Below are 17,852 nucleotides of genomic sequence, written 5' to 3'. Positions count from 1 at the left end.
AGTGATTTGAGTGTTACACAAACTACACACTGGTGCAACAGTTCCAGATAAAAGAAAACAATGAGTTAAAAAACTGTGACCAATGCGTAGTCTAGTTAGAACAACTTCCTCCTTCCAAACCTTACGGAAGCTAGACAGCTAAAGCCCAATATAAAGTTTTATTTGTAAAAGCTTGTTGTCGCGTTCACTGCCAGCTGGCACGGAGCCAACCCTTGAATACAGGACCATAGTCCATGTACGGAATAGGCACAGTAGTGATAGTGCTAGAGCAGACAGATTTAGCTGAATATGTCCGCAAGCTCATTCCCGCAAATACCAACATGGCCTGGTATCCAGAAAAACCGGATAGAAGTAGATGTTAATGAGAAATGGGCCAGGTGGTTTTGAATATCAGCGAGAACAGGGTGTGAGCCAACGTGAAGCTATTCCAGGACCAGTAGAGAACTAAGCAAGTCAGTAAAAATAGTGCAATTGGAGTACTGCTCAGCTTCAATATGATCCAGGGCAAGATATATGGCATACAGTTCAGCAGAACACAGAAGCTGTAGAGGGGATTCTGCATGCAACCACCAAATCAAAACAAACCATGGCAAAGCCCACAGAATTACCTGATTTGGAACCATCCGTATAAATTGGAACGGAATGGTTGTTCAAAGATGTTCAGTAAATAAAAGACGGTACTTCCAATCGGGAGTATCTGCCTTTTTCAGATGACTGAAAGAAAGGTCACATTTGGGGGCTGTAAAAAGCCATGGTGGGATAGGCTGACCAGTGGACCAGTGGATTCTGCAATGCTAACCAAGGACAGACCCAATTCATCCAATTGCGCCTGGATGCAAAGGCCAAAAGGAGTAATGGCAGATCTTCTGTTCTGAAAAAGTATGGCCCACTGAGGAAGGAAAACACATCCCCAGGTGAGATGCTTTGGTAAGGAACGAAGTTTCGAAAAATATAGTAAAGACAATTGCAAATGGTGAAGGTGCAGAAAAGGTTCACGAAATTCTACGTATAAGCTCTGAACTGGAAAGATGCAGAAAGCTCTAGTGCAGAGTCGAAGTCCTTGATGATGAATGGGATCCAGCATCTTTAAGGCTGAGGGTCTAGCAGAGCCATAGACCATTGATCCATAGTCGAGTTTTGATCGAATAAGAGCACGACATATCTTTAACATAGAACATCGATCCGCTCCCCAACTGGAGATAGAGAGGACACGGAGGATGTTCAGTGCTCTTATGCATTTGACCCGTAGCTGCTTTAAGTGTGGTATAAAGGTCAGCTTACGGTCAAAGATAAGCCCCAAGAACTTGGTCTCAGGGACCACTGGCAGTGAAACTTCACCAATACGGAGTTCAGGATCAGGGTAAATACCCCGTTGGCAGCAAAAGTGCATGCAAGTGGTTTTAGAGAGAGAAACATTAAAGCCATTCGTTGAAGTCCACTTCAGTACACGATTGAGGGCAGTTTGTAATTGCCGCTCAATATATCTCATGTTTGACAATTGACACGAGATGTGAAAGTCCTCAACATAGAGCCCATTCGCAACAGTGAGAGGGAGCTGTTCAGTGATGGCATTTATCTTTATACTGAAAAGTGTGACACTCAAAACACAGCCCTGAGGTACACCAAGTTCCTGTACAAAAGAACGAGAAAGTGTCGAATCCACATTAACTTGGAATCTCCTGTCCATTAAAAAATTTTTAATAAACATGGGTAAATGGCCACATAACCCATATATATATGGAGGTCTTGCAAAATGCCATACCTCCACATTGTGTCATAAGCCTTCTCAATGTCAAAGAATATTGATACAACATGTTGGCATTTGAGTAAGGCTTCTCTGATTGATGTTTCAAGTCAAATTAGGTGGTCTGTGGTGGAGTGCTGTCGTCGAAACTCACACTGGGTGGGCAAGAGGAGGTTGTTTGATTCGAGGAACCAAACAAGACGAGCATTAACCATCCTCTCTAAGGTCTTACAGAGATAGCTCGTCAAAGCAATTGGACGGTAGTTTTAAGGAATCTTGGGATCTTTCCCAGGCTTAGAAAAAAAATAAGATAATAGCCTGGTGCCAGGCATCAGGAAAAACATTCTCCTGCCAGATCCTGTTAAAGACAATTAGAAGAACATCAAGAGAAGCAGGAGAGAGATAGCACAGCATGTCATAGTGTACATCATCAGGTCCAACAGGTGTACTGCCAGACCGATGAAGGGCCATTTTCAGTTCCACCAGTGTAAAGGAACAATTATAGTCAAAGAGACAGTCACTTCGAAAGGAAAGAGATGAACGCTCTGCCAGAGTCTTGATGACCAAGAGCGTGGAGGAACAAGCAAAAGTGCTAGTTACCCGGCAAAAGCTTTCACCTAGAGTATCAGCGATTCTCTGGACATCAGCCACTTCTTGGTCATCAGAGAGTAAGATCGAGAGGGGGACAGAATTGTAGTGCCCACTGTCCTTTCTAATCCTGTCTCATATGACCTTGGAACTGGTGGTAGAAGATATGGTAGTTATGAACTTAATCCAAGATTCCATCTGGCTTTGACGTCTTACCCACCTAGCATATGCACGGGCCCTTTGGAAAGCGATGCGGTTCGAAAGTGTGGGATATCTACGGAAAGAATCCCAGGCCCATTTTTGAGCTTTCCGTGCCAAGTGGCAAGCAGGATTCCACCACGGACGAGGATATCGTGGAAAACATGTCGAGGTTTTAGGAATACACTGAATAGCTGCTTGAAAAATACAGTCAGTTACTGCTGCCACACAGTCATCTATTGATGGCTGATTCATGATGGCAGGATCAAGTTCTGTGAGAGCAGTGAAAGTGAACCAGTCTGCCTGATCCAGCTTCCACCGGGACATGAGTAAGGTGGCATCGACCACGGCCAGTCTCTCTCAAAGGTATAGGAAAATGATCACTGCCTAGTGGATTATTGTCAACCCTCCATGAAAGACACACAGGATGGTAGGAAGCAATCAGAGTTTTGATATCATCCAGATTAGAACGTAAACATCGACAGTTCCATTCTATGAAAGTGGCCATTTTTAATGACGGGTAGACAAAGTGGCTGGAAATCCCTTCTGTTTACGACCACATCTTTTTTCCTTACTGTCCTTAGTCGGAGGAGATCTATCGATCTCCATGGATCCTGCCCTGGGTCGATTGGGCAAGTCTTTGTTGTTGGAAGGGGATTCCAGTGACCAAGAATGCAAATGAATGATTGTTTTGCATCTTGTTGGAATGTATGGGAGGAACAGAGATGGATGTGGAAGTCGATTCTTCAACCTTTTTAATCATGGAGGTAAAAAGGCTTTTGATTTGTTTTGAAAATGATTCTCTTGGAGGCACAGAGAGATCTGTCTGCACTCCCACTGTAGTTGTGGAACGAAGTGCGGCAGCATATGTCCAAGATGAAGTGGCGGACAGCAATTTCCGAGCCTCAGGATAACTAATGTAATGAGTCATTTTCAACCGCTGCACCTCTTTTTCCTCCAACCGTTTTGGGCAAGAACGAAAGTAGGAAGGGTGAGAACCATTTCAGTTGACACAATGTGGGTCCATGTCACACTCATAGGCATTGTGGTCCTTGCCACCCAAACACCAGCATCAGACACAATGTCCATAACACCCGTTGAGAACTTCCAATACTGGTACTTGGTTGACTCTAGCCCAAGTGGACCAGCCGACTGACCCAAGGGAGGCCACTCAAAGGCCGCCCATCCAGAGGAATTCAAGGCCAAAATGGTGTGTTAGGGTTGGACCCATCAACCATTAAGATCCTCTCCTCACCTTCACGGGTCGCCACGTACGGCAAACATGTGGGTGAATGTTTAGATCCCAGAGAAAGTAACCAAAAAGAACAGAACCTTCCCTGGGAGGTCCCCTCACCACATACAGGAATCCACACCGAGGGGGGGAACCTAATGGTACCCAGTACGTGTCATCTGGTATCTGAGGGAAGATGTCCATCGCATGCACTCATGAAACCAGTGTGAGGACTTAAGTAATTGGTTCATACAACCTCCAGAGCTTCACTCAACTGGGTACTGGGTACCATCATCCATGTGAGAATGGGAAAGAACCACAATTGGAAGGATGAACTGCATTTGGGTGTCTCAACTATGGAAATTAGTTACTCATTTGTAGAATCTTGTAACTTACTCTACCTGAAAAAAAAAATTCCAACCTACACAGAACTGAATGGTTGCCTCCATGGTCAACCATCCCAATGGCTTGCAACTGGTAAAGTCTCCCATATTCTTCTAAAAGAAAGAAAAGTGCAGTGGAGAGTCCAGAGGGACTGTAACACCCAAGAAGTAAATAAGGAGGGAACAGCTGGATGAAACATCTAGTCCAACTGTTCAGGGCAACCATGGGAAAAGGAAGGTTGCCAAGGGATAAAAAGGTGGAAACAAGGACCCTGGAGGGAAGTCATGGAACAACAGAGGGCACAGACAGGACAGGGAATTGTATTCAAATCAGGACAATGGTATAAATGATAAATACAGGATAGGCATATAGTGGAAAAGGAGAAATGACCTGTTCAACTTGTAGAGGTTTTAGGAAGGAAGGCATGATTTCAATAAAGTACAAGGTAGGAGAAGTTGTACAAGGTCCTATTAATGTTGAGGAACAGATGAGACCAATTCTGGCTGAAGGTAGCAATACCCAAGGCTTGAGAATGAGGAACTAGGGATCAATTGAGGGCAGTGGCAAAAGCACTGATATGGGACATACCCTGATGCAGACAGAGCCACTGAAAAAATGGCAGGATGCAGAGACCACTCTGTAAGAAAAATGTAATCTTGTCAGGAAAGCCAATTGGCTAAGAGATTGAAAACACCTGGTATATGACACATCAAATTAATTTAGTATATGTAAGCCCAAAAAAGGAGATCCAAAGTGCAAACACACAGAAATTTGGACCTAGTGCCATCTTGGTGGTGAATATAAGCCAACATGGAAGAACTGTTGAAATGAATTATAAACAACCAGCAATTGGCAGGAGAAAGGAATAAAAATATTAACTTCACAACTGTAAAGTGTAGCAAATAAAGTTAAGCAAAATGCAAAATAAACAAAAACAAATGTAAATGTAAGAACATCTGAACTCGACAGTTACCAAACAAGAAATAATGATTTGGTAGTAAAACAAAGGGATTCACATGCATCACAATGATAACAGTATTCTTTTTTTGGTGGATAGGTTGAAACTTTAGATTCAAACAAAAGGATGATGAAGGCTTGTGGCATGCATTTCTGAAAAAGTTGTTCACATACAGAGGGCAGCACAAACCAATCTTGTGACAATACTCTCTAGTGAAAACAAATAAAATATGTAATTTGATAAATTAAAACTTTGCCTTTCTATTGATTACAAATTATATAAAATATCAGAGAATTACTGGTAATTTGTAATAAGATAGGATGTGACAGGTTGACATGGAAAGTGAATTTTACTTTCTAGTTTATGTCTCTGTAAACAAAGATAATTGAAAGCTGTAAAAATTGCTTTGCTTTTGTAATATCTGCATTTTAATAAGAAATTTACATTATACTCCATATTTCAGAGAGAGGAGTTAATAAATCAAAGTGGACAAGATTCAGTGAACAAATGTCACAATTCTCAAACAAGAGAAAATTGAGGATTTATTTAAATATTTCATTTTAAATTACAAAACTAAATCTTATATAATACAAAAATGATTAATTAACTATGCTTGTCATGCTAAGTTTATTTGCATATGATGAAAAAGTAGTTTCATTATAGTTTGAAAGAAACTCTGTAAGAGGTTGTGACCTACCCATAGAGAAATGTTTAAATGTACAATTTTCCATTATTTGTTTAATCACCCTATGACACTTCTCAAATTCACTAACACTAGAAATTTTTTAAAACAAAATATTCATACAGTTCTAATATAATTGTAATGTTAATGATGTTCTAAAAACACATAGGTCCAAGAAGTCTTGATAAAAATGAAATACAAACTCTGTAACCTGAGTACTTTCAAAAGGTGGATCTTTCTTCTTCAGTTTGCCCCTTAAGGTCTATCTTAAGAAAGCCTTGGGTTATAGGGTTTCTTTTTCATTGTAATTTTAAGTTACTATATAGATTAAATATTCAGTGTCCATATTTAAGTAATTCTGAAAAGGCTAATATAGCCCTGTTAGTTTACCATATGCATTACACAGCATAAAAACTTGCAACAAAATTCACATCTGACTTGCACACAGATATTTGTAATACCTTCAAAATATGTATACATAAAATAAGAACTTACTTCAACATTTTTTACTTTCAATGCCAAATTAATGTCTCCTGTTGTTAGCTTTGCTCTTCTAGCATGTCCCATAAACTTCTGAGCATCCTATTGTAAAAACAATTCTTCACTTAACATCAAAAGCCTTATATATACATTGAAATCTAAATGATTAATTCTCAAATGAGAGAGATTTAATCCCTTGATACACTATTTTTTTTGCAATGCAATAAAAAGAAACATTCAAAAAATGGTTTGAAACTTGAAATGAACTTTAAAAATAATTCTTGTACAATACCAAAATGATATGCAAGCCAACTTTTCATATTATTAACCAAAAGGCTTTATACATGTAATAAGTTTTAAATCTATTTTATATTTGTTTACATTTTCTTCAATGTTCTCTTCATCCATTCAAGCAGTTAGGCTCTGTTCCGATTTCTATGCCAATTTTTACTGAACTTGAGCCATATTTGCTCTTACAGTTGAAAAGGACAGAAAGAGCTTCCATTACTTCTTATATCACTAACCTATGGTAGATTCTCAAAGCTATATCATGGCACTGATGACAAGAAACAGTGATTGCCTAAAATGTTCATATTGGCCCGATTTTGTTAAAAACTAAGTAACTAAAACTTCTACGTAAACTAAAGCTCCAACTCCCCCCCCCCCCAAATCGATGGAGAAAAATCTACAAGTCTATATTCTATACTTTTTACTCTTGAATGAAACTGCACTCTTCTATACATGAAAATTAATTATTCAGCATGTTTAATGAAAAGGTTTTTAACTAAGAATCTCAAAAATTATATATTTATTACCGTTATTTTTATTAGGCTTAACGACAATATAATTTGAAGCTTCTAGATTTAAAGTTGGAGAATAGTTTACTTTTGTCAATTTTGTGTGCTGTTTAATAGTAATGACTTAGAGCTAAACTATTTTTTTGCAACTGTTATAGAAATACAAAGAAAACATTCAACCACATGAAGAGATACGTATTCAGTCAATTGAGTGCTTTAGGTGGTACTGACAAACTAACATATTTTTCAAATTCAATTTAAATTGAAAGTATAACCTCTTTTCTACATAAATGACTCATTTTTCTCTTAAAAACTAATTAATCTGTAGTAAGCAATTTAAAACAGAAGTCTACCATTAATGCTTTTAATTCACAAAATCTCTACAAATCATTTTGAGTCTTCACTGCCAGCAAAGGCATTAATTAAAATTGCTCATATCTTGTTAAAGTTGCAGAAAATTTGCAAAGGTTTCAACTCAAGCTATGAGAATGTTAAAAAAAAAGCACATTATCAATTTTCATATTATCATTCCTAAGTCATGGGGATAAAACAATTTATGTATTTCTTTATATCTTGCAACATTAGTGATGCACACATAACGTATGACTGAAAGTGTACTTTTGTTTTTGCTCAACATGAAAGTTACAATAAGCATTGAACAGTGTTTCCTCAGCATGCATGTTTGCAGTGTTAAAGATCAGTGCAACTTCAAAAAGATTATTCTTCCAATGATGTGTGTTTTATCCTTACATGAACACTAATGAAACTAGATTTTTATTTTTTGTAAAGACAAATAAGATTCCTCAGAGAGTTTTCAAAACAGTTACAGTGGTATAAATGATGTTACACATCTTTAAAAAAAAAAAAAAAGATTCTAATTTCCTAAAAGTTAAAACTGTATCTCTGTGCAAATGTAAAATTAGAAGCAAGAAAACTGTGAGGAAATGACTATTTTTTGAGTGCTGTTTAAAAATCAAAACCATTGATATTCTTAAGTAATCAAAATGTTCTTTGGTGTTTCCGTCAATGAGGTTATTGGCATTACTTTAAACAAAAGCACTTTTGAGGGTAGTATTATAAACAATCTACTTGCAACATTGTGCAGTAAAGATGAACAATTAACTCAATTACCTATATGCATTCATTACACCAATTAGTATCATGAAAAGTATCTGATTCAACAAAAACAAATTAAGCCATTATGTCACAAACATAACCTACAAATCAAAATTATTGTTCCATCTATCCAAGCAAAACTTTTTTTATGATTTTTATTAAAATTTTTGATTCATTCAAGGTTATTCAACTTGGTCAATTAAATCAAAATGAAATTTGCCTTTATATCTGATTATTTTAAGTCTCAGATGAATATAATTAGTTAATGAGACTGACAATAAACCAATAATAAAATTGCCCTATTTGCATACCTCTGGGTTGAGCATTTGACTAGTATACTAAATCCACACAGGTTACTTACAGTCTTGTTTTGAAAACTTAAAGGCTTTGTACAATTGTAATAACTTATTTAATATAGAAGTAACTAAGAAAACAGTGACAACACAAGTTCATTCCATCAACTAAACATAGCTATTCATCCTTAAAAACATTTTTGATTATGAAATACATTATGTCTAAAGGGTGTCCCCACAAAAATTTCATTTTTCACTCTTATTTTGATATGAGATGACATGGATCCCTTAGACTGCAGAAACAAGGATCAAAAAATTTACTAATACCATTCTAAGCATTGAAGTGCTGGAAAGCAAATGAGGTTATTTTTCAACAAAACGTAAACTGGGTTATGGAAAGATTGTTCACAGTATGACCCATCTGTTGGCACTATTCACAAAAACAATGAACTATTGTCAAATCATAAAAAGTTAACTAATCTACTTCTTATATCCCAATAAGAAAAACTTGTATTAAAATTTAGGACATTACACTGTTCAAATTATATGCATCTTAATAATCAAAATGTTTTAACCTCTCACCTGAATAATAATTTTCAAACGATAGCTGATGTCTTCTGCTAGTTCTTTGGCAGATTCATCAGGAAGATTAGATATTCCAACAGATTCTGCTGTCACTTTAATAGATTCTGGAGACAGATTACTTCCAATTCTTCCTTCCCTTGATGACATTGTAACTAACAGGTACTGATAATAGGAGAAAAAAAAAACTCAGTAAAACCATAATGCATCTTCATTTCCAATCAAACACTGAAATAGCACTCACATTTAAGTTCATCTTTTTTGTCAGTTTGAGAATTATTATTGTGGCATTACAATTAAGCAAATTTGAGCAACATATACATGTAACGAGAGAAGTTTATTTCAGTCAACAAGTGTTAAAGCAAAAAATTTAGGTGCAAATGTATTCATTTAAAAAAAAGAAACAAGCTCCAAAAATATAAAATAAAATTGTTTCTTTAAGCTTCAAAATAACTTTGTATCTTTAATAACACATATTCTCCCCTCCAACCATTCACGATATAATTATAAACTTTGGATCACTAGGTAAGTATTGGTTTGAGTGGGGGATAAATAACTGTTAGCAAAAGTTGATCCAAAAAACAAGTTTCATTAAGACTAGTTATTTTTGCAAATATATCAGTATTACATTTTTATAGCTTGAGGTAAAACTGTATGTGATGGGTATATTTTTAACGTTCAATATAGGTTAATATAGTGCATAAATACCATTTGGGTGGTACCAGTTTTTTTACTTTATTCTAGCCTTTTTTTTTTCTTCACTAATATAAATGCAAACATAACTTTACAAAATTTTAATTTCCATTTCATAGTGCTTGCAAATGATTTTAACCAAAGTAACAAGCTTTGGGCAACATTTATCCCTCAAACTTTACAACTTAACAGTTGAATAATTCATTCACAATCCAAAATATGTTATAAATCAAAACCAACTAAATTGCCCCAAGAACTGCAGATAAAACATGCAGCTATTTTATATATCCAAATATCTGTGTTTAATGTTTTACACAAAGCAAATAAAAGATTTTAACATATTACTTCTCAATTTTGAGATTTTTTTGTATACTGTTATACTGCGAGGTCTACTGAAAACTACAAAATAAAAATATTAGGATACAAATTTCAGATTTTGGAAAGAGTAAAATCTAGTTATGGTAATTTTATTTTTTAAACTAGCTTATGGTATAAGCTGACACTGGCAGCAAAAGAGGCCAGAATCTTAGCACATTCACTGCTGCCTTGGATACCGATACTCATGGCAGGTGCCATGTGTGTTTTCTCAGGGGCACTTCCTTTAATAATGCAAAATAATATTCAATTAAAATCTGCACCATGCTGCATGTCCATAATCAGCATTACAGCTAAAAGTGCTACACGTATATCTTTATTATTATTATTATCTTGTCGTAGTCTTGGGTATGCTTTGAATGTACAAGGGTAGGTTATGGTCATTGGAATATCACATTTGAAAATGTCCCATGTGAAGCAACAATCCCAAAAAATCTTTCAGCATATTAACAGTCATTTCTTCCATTGTTTAATGTGTGAATTTTCATATACTCAGCATATGCATTTGTTTCAATAAACAAGGATGTAAAACTTCTCATTAGCAGACAAAGAGAAAACACTGAATTGAACTTGAACTTTTAACCATGGAATTCCACTACATAATTTTTACACAGTTGATAAATCATCACTCAATATAGCCATACCAGCATCAATGGGCCTGCTACCATCACTAGGCCTAGCTATAATATTAGGTTTAGTGGCTTGATTTTCAACTAATGACTCGTCTGATATTTTGAAGAAACTTGATGTCTCTTTATATCCCTTTCTTCTGTTGAAAGATACTCGTTCACACTTTTTGAATAAACAAACTCTAAAATCTACTAATGTTTCACCATTAGTTTCTGTGGGGCTTTGAACTCTTCTTTTTTAGCATAAGCTTTAAAGAAGCACTATTTTCATCCATTTTGTAATAGCCAACCAGAAAATACAGCCAAAAATATAAAAAAAAGCTTACAACCAAGTAAAATTTCTAGGAAAGAAGACCCTCATGTCAATGCTGTGGCAACAGGATTTACTTCTAACACATACCAACTCCAATAAAATGCATGTGCTTTGATGTTTTAGTTAATTCACATAAGCATTTACAGCACTAGCTAACATACTTTTGGATACATGTATGTCCAATGGCAAAAAATGGGTCAAAATGGTAACAAATACACTACTGAGAAATAAAAATGAATTTTTACTCTCAAAGAGGATATGCAGGGACAGTTTTGATATATACTTCAAACAAGTTTCATGCATTAATTCAAAGAGATCTGTTTAAATAATTATAACATATGAATAACAAAAATAAAAACAAAATGATAATGAAAATACACAGTGGAATCTGAAGATTGTTTAAATTGGTAAAGTCTCTTAGCCAATTAAGGTATTTAATTTTAAATTTGGAGTAAAAGAGTGATGGTTTAGTTTGCAATTGAATTTTGTAATCAGTATTTATCAATATAATTATTTAGATTTATTTCAGTAAGAAGCAACTTTTTCAAACCAAAACATTTATTTTAGTCACCTTTTAATTCCACTACATAAGTCTTTAAGCTTTTTCCTTTTTTATAATACTCACTAACAGTGATACTATAATGACAGTTCTAGCACTCAATACTGGAATTTTAAAACAACTTATCCAAAATCCTAACAATATCTCTGTATACTGGTATAAATGCAAACAGCTTTAAATGCGTAAATATATTTATTATTTGGCTAATTACTGATAAAAAAAATTAAAAGTTAAAATACATACGTGCATAACTCATTAAATGCATATACAGTGCAATGGTGAAACCCGTTATAATTTATAATGCTACACACAACGATAAATTTAATTGAAATACTGCGACTTTCACGTAATGCTGTCCTTACCCTTCTTTCAACTTGCAAATTCTTTTTGTATTTAAATTACACGTATTACCGAAAATTCAGAGAAATTATACAATTTACAAATTAAACTTTGTTTCAAAGAAGTACACTTTACAAAGTTTGTCAAAATTCACATTTTACCAATGAATTGATCAACAGCGAATTACGCGCGTAAAAACATTCTTTTGAAGAAATCCTACTATATGTTTCGTCAGAACATTTGTCTCTCTTCTTCAAGTAGACATTACCTAACGTAAACCACACCTCAAACTTCGAACCTCTTTCCAATGCTCACAAACTACGTTTCATCGCCATATTCTATCCTACCCAAGTCCCATCCCTTTGGCAGTAATACTCATGCGCATGACGTCACCGAGAGAACTGGCCAAATTCTAACTTAAATAATTTAACGCCCTCTATCTAGTAACACTATTACATTCAAGTGTTACTGTAACGATGAAATATTATTAAAGAGGCACCACGCAACGACTTAAATTATTCAGGTTATCCAGATTATATACTTCTTTTAAATTAGCACTTTAAGCAAGATATTTTAGGTAATAGCAGTATAATATTGTTTACTTGATTTAGTGTTTGTTTTGAATTTCGCTCAAAGCTACACGAGGGCAATATGCGCTATCCGTCCCTAATTTAGTAGTGTAAGACTAGAGGGAAAGCTATGTTATTTGTTATTTTGAATTTCGCGCAAAGCTACTCGAGGGCTATCTGCACTAACCGTCCCTAATTGAGCAGTGTAAGACTAGAGGGAAGGCAGCTAGTCATCACCACCCACTGCCAACTCTTGGGCTACTCTTTTACCAACGAACAGTGGGATTGACCATAACATTATAACGCCCCCACGGCTGAAAGGGAGAACATGTTTGGTGCGACCGGGATTCGAACCCGCAACACTCGGATTACGAGTCGAATGCCTTAACACACTTGGCCATGCCGGGCCCTAGAGGGAAAGCAGCTAGTCGTCACCACCTACCACCAACTCTTGGACTACTCTTTTACCAACGAATAGTGGGATTGATCGTCACATTATAACGCCCCACGGCTGAAAGGACAAGCATGTTTGGTGTGACGATGATTCGAACCCGCGACCCTTGGAATACGAAACGAGTACCTTAACCACCTGGCCATGCCGAGCCCTTGATTTAGTGATGGTAATTCGTATTGTTACTTGTTTATGTTCAAAAACGGTATTTCTTTTAGTACCTCTACGTTTAACTTCGGTTTCTTAGTTTCAACTGTCACACTGCACTAATCAACATTTATATATATAAACTACAGATCTATGCCACGGTGGCTATATATTGCTCACTTTCTTTAGATGAATGTAAAGTGTACACCAACATATTTGTATTCTCAAGACGGTTGACATGAACATTAAAACTTTAATTAAAATAAATTTCTCGTTATCACGAATGTACGCCAACAGAATTAATTAACAAAAAACTTAAAAGTGATTTAATGTTAAACATTCGGTATTCTACTTCTATTAGTTATAGGTCTGATTTCATGATATTAACTACTATTTTTTATCTTTTTTATTAATAGTGGGCGAGTACCAAAATTATTATAGGTTGACCAGTGCTATTACTCTTTTCAATAGAGGTGTTAAAACTTTTGCCAGTAATTAGAGACCTATTGGTCTTATATAAATGGTGGGAAAAGGTTTCGAAAGTGATAAAAAATGGTTTGTAATGTCATTGAACAAAGTTTAGAAGTTTATTTGGTAACCAGGTTGATCTCATACGCCTCCCCCCCCGCTAGTACAGCGGTATGTCTCCGGAGTTACAACGCTAAAATCAGGGGTTCGATTTCCCTTGGTGGGCTGAGCAGATAGCCCCATGTGGCTTTGCTGTAAGAAAAACACACACACTTGATCTCATACGAGAAAATATCGCCTTATTAATATTTTGGTACATAGCGTATTAACACCTAGTTCCCATATTTAGAACTCACCTGGTGCTTAACGTTGTGAAAGACATAGATGTACCACTTGTGAATATATAAACACTACTATTGAAGCACGATGATCTAAGTTCAACATTCACATAAGTCCTTCACTTTTACACCCGACCATTACATTTATTTTATTATATGTGAAGGATTATATAAGCTTCTCTTTCACTGTTAATTGGCCACCAGTGGGTCAGTAGTAAGTTTACAGACTTACAACGTTATAACCTGAGGTTCCAACCTTCGTGGTGGTCAAAGTGCTCTGAGAAAAATAAAAATAATTCGCGACTTCTGATGATGGCTAGATGGTTAGGGCACCAAATTGGCAATTTACCTGTCGCAGGCTCGAATCCCCATCCCACTGAACATTTTCGCCCTTTCAACTCAATTACAACGTGACGGTTAATCAATCCCACTGTTCATTGGTTAAAGAGTAACCCAAGAGTTGACGATCATGTTAGAGATGGTAAATGTAGATAGTTCTTGTGTATCTTTACATGAAAGTTAAAACAAAACAAACCCTGATGATTTCGGAGTAATGCCAACTACCCAAATATATAGCTAAGTAAGGTGCAAACGCATCTATTACAAATCATTTAACACCAACAAAACACTCGTATGCTTTCAAATACTTCTTTGGTATATACGTCAAACGTTGGTACTAGCGTTTTTCGCCTGTGCCTATCTACACCTCTTGAACAAACGTATAAATACTAAACAGAGCTCTATGGTCAAAAGTATTAATATCGAGACTAAATACAGTTGAAAATTTAATTAAAGATAAAATTAATAAATAATACTATGCCCCACAGTGGCACAACGACAAGTATGCGGATTTACAATGCTAGAAACTGGTTTACGATACAGATAGCTCATTGTGTTGCTTTATTCTTAATTAACAACAAACAAACAAACTAATTGCAAATTTTCAACCTAATTTATAGGCTTGGCATCAGGAAGAACGAGAAACTTAACTTGCTGATGTGATGAAAAGGGAACACTGCACGTTTTGTTTTCTATATTGTATAAATCACACTTTCTAGTCTTGCACAACAAAATACTCAAAATAATGATAAAATCAAAATCTCCTGAACATTGTGAAAGGCTAACGTGGGGTTGTTTTAGTGGTTGAAAACAATGTTCAGTTATTTTTATAACTTTTTACAGAGGTTACGTATATGAAACCTTCGCTATTTTTTCATCTACAAGCCACGTAGATAATTTTTGACATTATTTAAATAGTAAAAAATCAAAGTATTAAATTCATCGTTGAGCAGAAATACTACTGTACATTTCTAGACATTTTAATGCAAGATGAAAATAAAAGAGGCTGTGAGTGTTTTTCATAAACTAACATTCTTTCGGATTATATGTATGTTTTTGTAGTTTTGTATATAATACTTTTAAAACTAGTTTAGTTTAAATAATGATCAGTTAGCATGCTTACAGAGATGTGAGAAATTGCGTAAACAAATAACAATATTTCGAAATAATAAATAAATAATATTTAAACAAAGGCTACCCCCTCAGACTTTGAAGTCAATTGTTTCAACGAAACTGTTAGTTATATTTCTACCTTACATAGGACATAACACTATGTTAGTAAAGTGTAAGTATTATTCATCTTGTAAAAGTTTTCGTGTTTTTGTTACACAGAGAAATATACTAAAAACACTACTAGGCGGGTTAAGGCATACAGTTGGTACAGTTGGCTGTCTGTGCCCTCCCCACCACAGGTATAGAATCCTGGTTTCCAGTGTTGTAAGTCTTTGCGACTAGGGTGGGATAGGGACACTAGCTGGCTTAAACAACATAAATAAAATAATATAAAAATAATAGTAAATTGCGGTATTTGTAGAAACCGGGTGTTAATTTTACTTTGTATCTTGAGAATTTGAAAAACTGGACCAAAGTAAAAATAAATACCAGTAAATGAGGCCACAAATGATAAGTACAACTCAGCCCTGTAAAACCTCATACATGGAAACGTAACATAGACGACATATTTTTCATTTGGACAACAGACCTATAATCACTTAAATAATTTATCACACTTACAAACTCCTTTCACAAAACAATCAAGGTTACTTGCAATTATTCGCCTACACAGATTAACTTCTTTGACGTAACAGTTTCTCTAAAAAACAGCATTTTAAAAACAGACTGGTACAAAAAGTCTAAGATAGACCACAGTATCTTTACTATGAAAGCTGTCACCCCTCTCGCACTAAATGAAACATTATCTACAGTCAAGCTCTTAGAATAAAGAAAATATGCTCAGATGAAACAAATTACAGAAAAACACACTAAGGATCTAAAACTAACCATGTTATAGAGAGGGTATAAAGAAACAGAAATCGACAAACAAATTGAGAAGGCTAACAACATCCAGAGTAATTGTAAACTTTCAAACAGAATTCCTCTTGTTATTACCTTCCATTTTAAACTCAGAAATGTTTCACGAATTCTGTAAAAACATTTTCATCTACTACAGCTTTACAGTCGTCTTAAACAGATATTTCCTGAAGTTCCCGTTGTTTCCTTCCGAGAAAACAGAACTCTAAAAGATATCCTTGTTCACGCAAAAATAAATTACACCCTACTCCAAAATAGTTGTCGTCAATGAAGCCCGTTGACAAACCTGCAAATTCATAAAAACCACTGATCCATTTTCTGACAAGCACAATCAACGAAACTTTAAAATACCTAAAGAAATCACTTATGAAACAAAAAACGTCATTTGTCTTATACAGTGTAAAAAATGGAAGTATCAGTATATAGGACATACACAAACAACTCTCAAAAGACGTGTTAACAATCACAACTCCTCTATTAACACCGAAAACTATCTCCCTGTCGCTCAGCACTTCAATCAACACGATCATTTCATTAACGATGTTACTGTCACTGGAATTGAAACATAATTCTAAACTAAAGCAAACAGAGAAATAAGAGAAGCATATTAGATAACCAAACTAAACACTGTTCAACCTTTCAGAATTAATCTAGATCCAGAAATCAGTGATCTCTGGTCATTAATTTCATCTCTGTTAGAAAATTAATTTTATTCTTCACTTACTTTTTCATGAAATAATTCTTTTGTTTTTGTTTTTAAATTAATTTATATAACATATTTTTCTCAATCACTCTCCAGGTGTTATCTTTCCTTTTTTTTTTACTTAAACATTTCAGCACAGTTCTGAAAACATACACATATTTCATCCATTCCAAAGTTAAAATTTTAAAAGTTAAAAACACCTTTTCACATGCATTGTTGCCATCGGCTAATTAACACAGAAAATAAAATGCTTACAACACTACACAAATAAAAACAAAACAATTCCTGGAAAGTCCGGAGACCTCTGTGACGTTACTAAACTAAATCTTTATATATCATTCGATAATTAGTACAATTACAATAATTTTACCATTTGGTTTACTACTGATTGCAATTTTAATACTATCTTTACAATTCTTATCACGTTAAATAAATTAGAAAGCTACAGATTATGGGAACAGATTTCTTTTATAGATTCATATCTAATTTGATTAACTTAAGATGATTCAAAATTAATATATTCAAAATAAATTATTTTAAGTTTGTGGTGAACATATTTATCCTCTCATACGAAAACACAGACAAGAGAATTGTCAAGTATGTGATATCGATGATTCCAATCAAGTTCATCATATTTGTGTCATGTTAGATCATGAGGAAGGTATCTAGCTAGTAAGTCAAACTTATATGAATTTATTAATTCGAGGCTTTGGGGTACAGCTGAGAAATGTGATTTTATTAGAGAATTATACAATTTTGTCTGTAAATCTCTTACATTTGATGAATTCAAAGTGTGTTAGAAAACTCGATTTCTCGTTTCTGTTATTATCAATCGTATCCTATTT

The 17,852-nt window shown here is 34.9% G+C and overlaps 1 protein-coding gene across 4 annotated transcripts in view; it reads right to left on the bottom strand.

The window, feature by feature from the left end:
* Nucleotides 1-12,363, bottom strand: part of LOC143238032 (transcription initiation factor TFIID subunit 6-like) — a 43,550-nt gene extending 31,187 nt beyond the window's left edge. Inside the window, exons 1-3 of one of the 4 annotated variants that reach the window (XM_076477931.1) lie at nt 12,230-12,363; nt 9,054-9,218; nt 6,281-6,367 (exon numbers count right to left, since the gene is read on the bottom strand). In XM_076477931.1, the coding sequence (XP_076334046.1) occupies nt 6,281-6,367; nt 9,054-9,203 (237 nt within the window). In that variant the 5' untranslated portion in view covers nt 9,204-9,218; nt 12,230-12,363. Of the gene's footprint in view, nt 1-6,280; nt 6,368-9,053; nt 9,219-11,865 lie in introns of all 4 variants that reach the window. The other 3 variants (XM_076477930.1, XM_076477929.1, XM_076477928.1) reach the window with 3 other exon arrangements.
* Nucleotides 12,364-17,852: the final 5,489 nt, after the last annotated feature.

This window comes from Tachypleus tridentatus, chromosome 13 (assembly GCF_004210375.1).
Source record: "Tachypleus tridentatus isolate NWPU-2018 chromosome 13, ASM421037v1, whole genome shotgun sequence".
NCBI classification, from domain to species: domain Eukaryota; kingdom Metazoa; phylum Arthropoda; class Merostomata; order Xiphosura; family Limulidae; genus Tachypleus; species Tachypleus tridentatus.
This window is presented reverse-complemented; position numbering and strand designations above follow the sequence as displayed.